The sequence below is a fragment of the Cyprinodon variegatus genome, unplaced genomic scaffold (genome assembly GCF_000732505.1).
Source record: "Cyprinodon variegatus isolate N-32 unplaced genomic scaffold, C_variegatus-1.0 Scaffold642, whole genome shotgun sequence".
Taxonomy (NCBI): Eukaryota; Metazoa; Chordata; class Actinopteri; order Cyprinodontiformes; family Cyprinodontidae; genus Cyprinodon; species Cyprinodon variegatus.
This window is the reverse complement of record NW_015151095.1, coordinates 88475-90468: the sequence shown is the minus strand read 5'-3', so window position 1 is coordinate 90468 and position 1994 is coordinate 88475. Positions and strand designations below refer to the sequence as shown.

Genomic DNA, 1994 nt, shown 5'->3' with positions numbered 1-1994 from the left:
GTTTTATCTCCTCCAGCCTCTCTACTCCCTCAGCTCTGTGTTTCTGCACAAATTCACAGCTGATTGTTTTTTTTTTTTTTTACCCACGGTGCCCACATGCTTCCTGTTTTTCACTCAAACTGTGAAACTGTAGGCAGAACAGGTTCAGGGACGCAAACTCTTTTTGTTTTTGTTTTTTGTTTTAGGATTTTTTTTCTGCAGTAAAGGAGAAAAATAAAATTTTGAATTGCTCCTACAGTAGCCATTTTTAACCGTTTTAATATCTTATTTCCTCTTTCCTTTAATTTATCCTCTGTCTAAATTTCGTAACCAGCCGGTCCGTGAGTAATAAGACCAACTTCCTCAACTGAAGCCGCTTTTTAAAAGCAACCAAAAAGTAAAAACTCCAAAGTTCCGTTAAAGTTCGGATCCATTTCATCACTAATTGATCAGAAGCAGCTTCCATGGTTCCTCTTCCTCTCTCTGTACTCTCTGTTCTCACTGTACTTGTTGTACCGGCAGCAGCAGGGGGGCCCGGGGCCCCCCACCCTCCCCTCCATGATTAAAAAGCTTTTTATTTTCAGTTCCTCAGGACCAACCTGCGGCTCTGTGACCTACCTTAGGCTGGTTGAACAGCTGTGGTTGTTGGGAGCGCTCGGCCATGGTGGGGAGCCCGCGGCAGCCGGTGTGTTTGCTGGTGCGCACTGAGGAGATGAGGAGAGGCGGAAAGCCGAAGCCTGCCGCTGCTCGACGCGCTATTATATGCATGACCCGGAGACACGCCTTTATTCTGCCAACTGTAAAAAAAAAACACACACGCAACGACACAGCAAAAAAGAGCAGAGTGCGCTCAGCAGATAACCGCAGAGAGAGCAACAGGCTGCAGAGTGATCAGATGGAGGCTGCAGGGCGCTGGGTAGAGAGGGATTAGCAGCTTTGCACCATGTGATGAAAGCTTTACAGTAAGGCCAATTAATCAATCAAAGCAGGTCACCAAACTGATCAGACTGTTTCATTTAAAGATGACTGGGGTCACAATGCCTGATGGCTGAAGGTGGGCACTATGGAGGGACATTTGGTCCATTATTGTTGCAAGCAAAGAACGTTTTGTAAGAGATTTGAAAAAAAAAAAAAAGAAGAAAATGCACTCAAGGTACGGAAGAGGTGTGAAAATATTTCAAAGTGGTGAAAATAGCAGAAGCATTAAACACGTTTATGTGCTGCTACTGTTTTCTGTTCAGATGCTTTTAAAATGTCTGGTGTTTTTCTCCGACATTTGACTTTGTGGAAATTCTTTGGAGGAAGTGATTAGCAGAGCTTCTCCCTGTCATTTTGGTTTGGTGCTTCCTTAAATATGCAAAGATTCTCTGTTCTGCACGCATCTCCTGCAGGGGCCCTCTCATGATAAAGAGGACATAATGTAAGCATGAGCCAACCTGCTTTAAATTCCTCCAGGAAAAAAAACATTTACATCAGCTCAAAACTTTCTATAAACCATATATATATATAAAACTATCCACTGGACTTTGTTTCCAAGTTTGAAGATGTTTCTCTTCCATCCAGGAAGCTTTTTCAATTCAAAATGTCAGAAATAGCCCTGAGTTCAAATGTTTATAGAGTAGCCCAAAAGCTTGTTTTTGCTTAGAAAAACACGCAACCAGAGGAACGGGTCCGCCCCTTTGGAAAGGTGAGTCGCTTGGGTTTGTTAACCTCCAATCCTCGATACTGGTCTATGCCTCTGAAATTGAAGTCAATAGGCTTGATTGTTGGTGTGGCTCAATAGGCGAGATGTTTTTGTTCCCTGCATGGGGGTGGGGGTTCACATGATAGTGGGAAGGAATCAACTCAATCGCTGCATTTTAGGTTTTTGAAAGATATAACCTGAGTCCACCCCCTCTGGTTAAGGTTAGTTTTTCTTTCTTAAAGGAATAGTACACCCAAAACATGATTAGCCTTCATTTTCTACTCACCCCCATGCTGAACAACACTCTGGAGTACTTTTTTGATATCTCAAA

General features: G+C 43.1%; 1 protein-coding gene across 1 annotated transcript in view; it reads right to left on the bottom strand.

The window, feature by feature from the left end:
• The window catches only part of ada (adenosine deaminase), a 45290-nt gene extending 44528 nt beyond the window's left edge, over positions 1-762 (bottom strand). The window contains exon 1 of the mRNA XM_015393455.1: positions 598-762. Within this exon, the coding sequence (XP_015248941.1) occupies positions 598-747 (150 nt within the window). The 5' untranslated portion in view covers positions 748-762. The remainder of the gene's footprint in view (positions 1-597) is intronic.
• Positions 763-1994: the final 1232 nt, after the last annotated feature.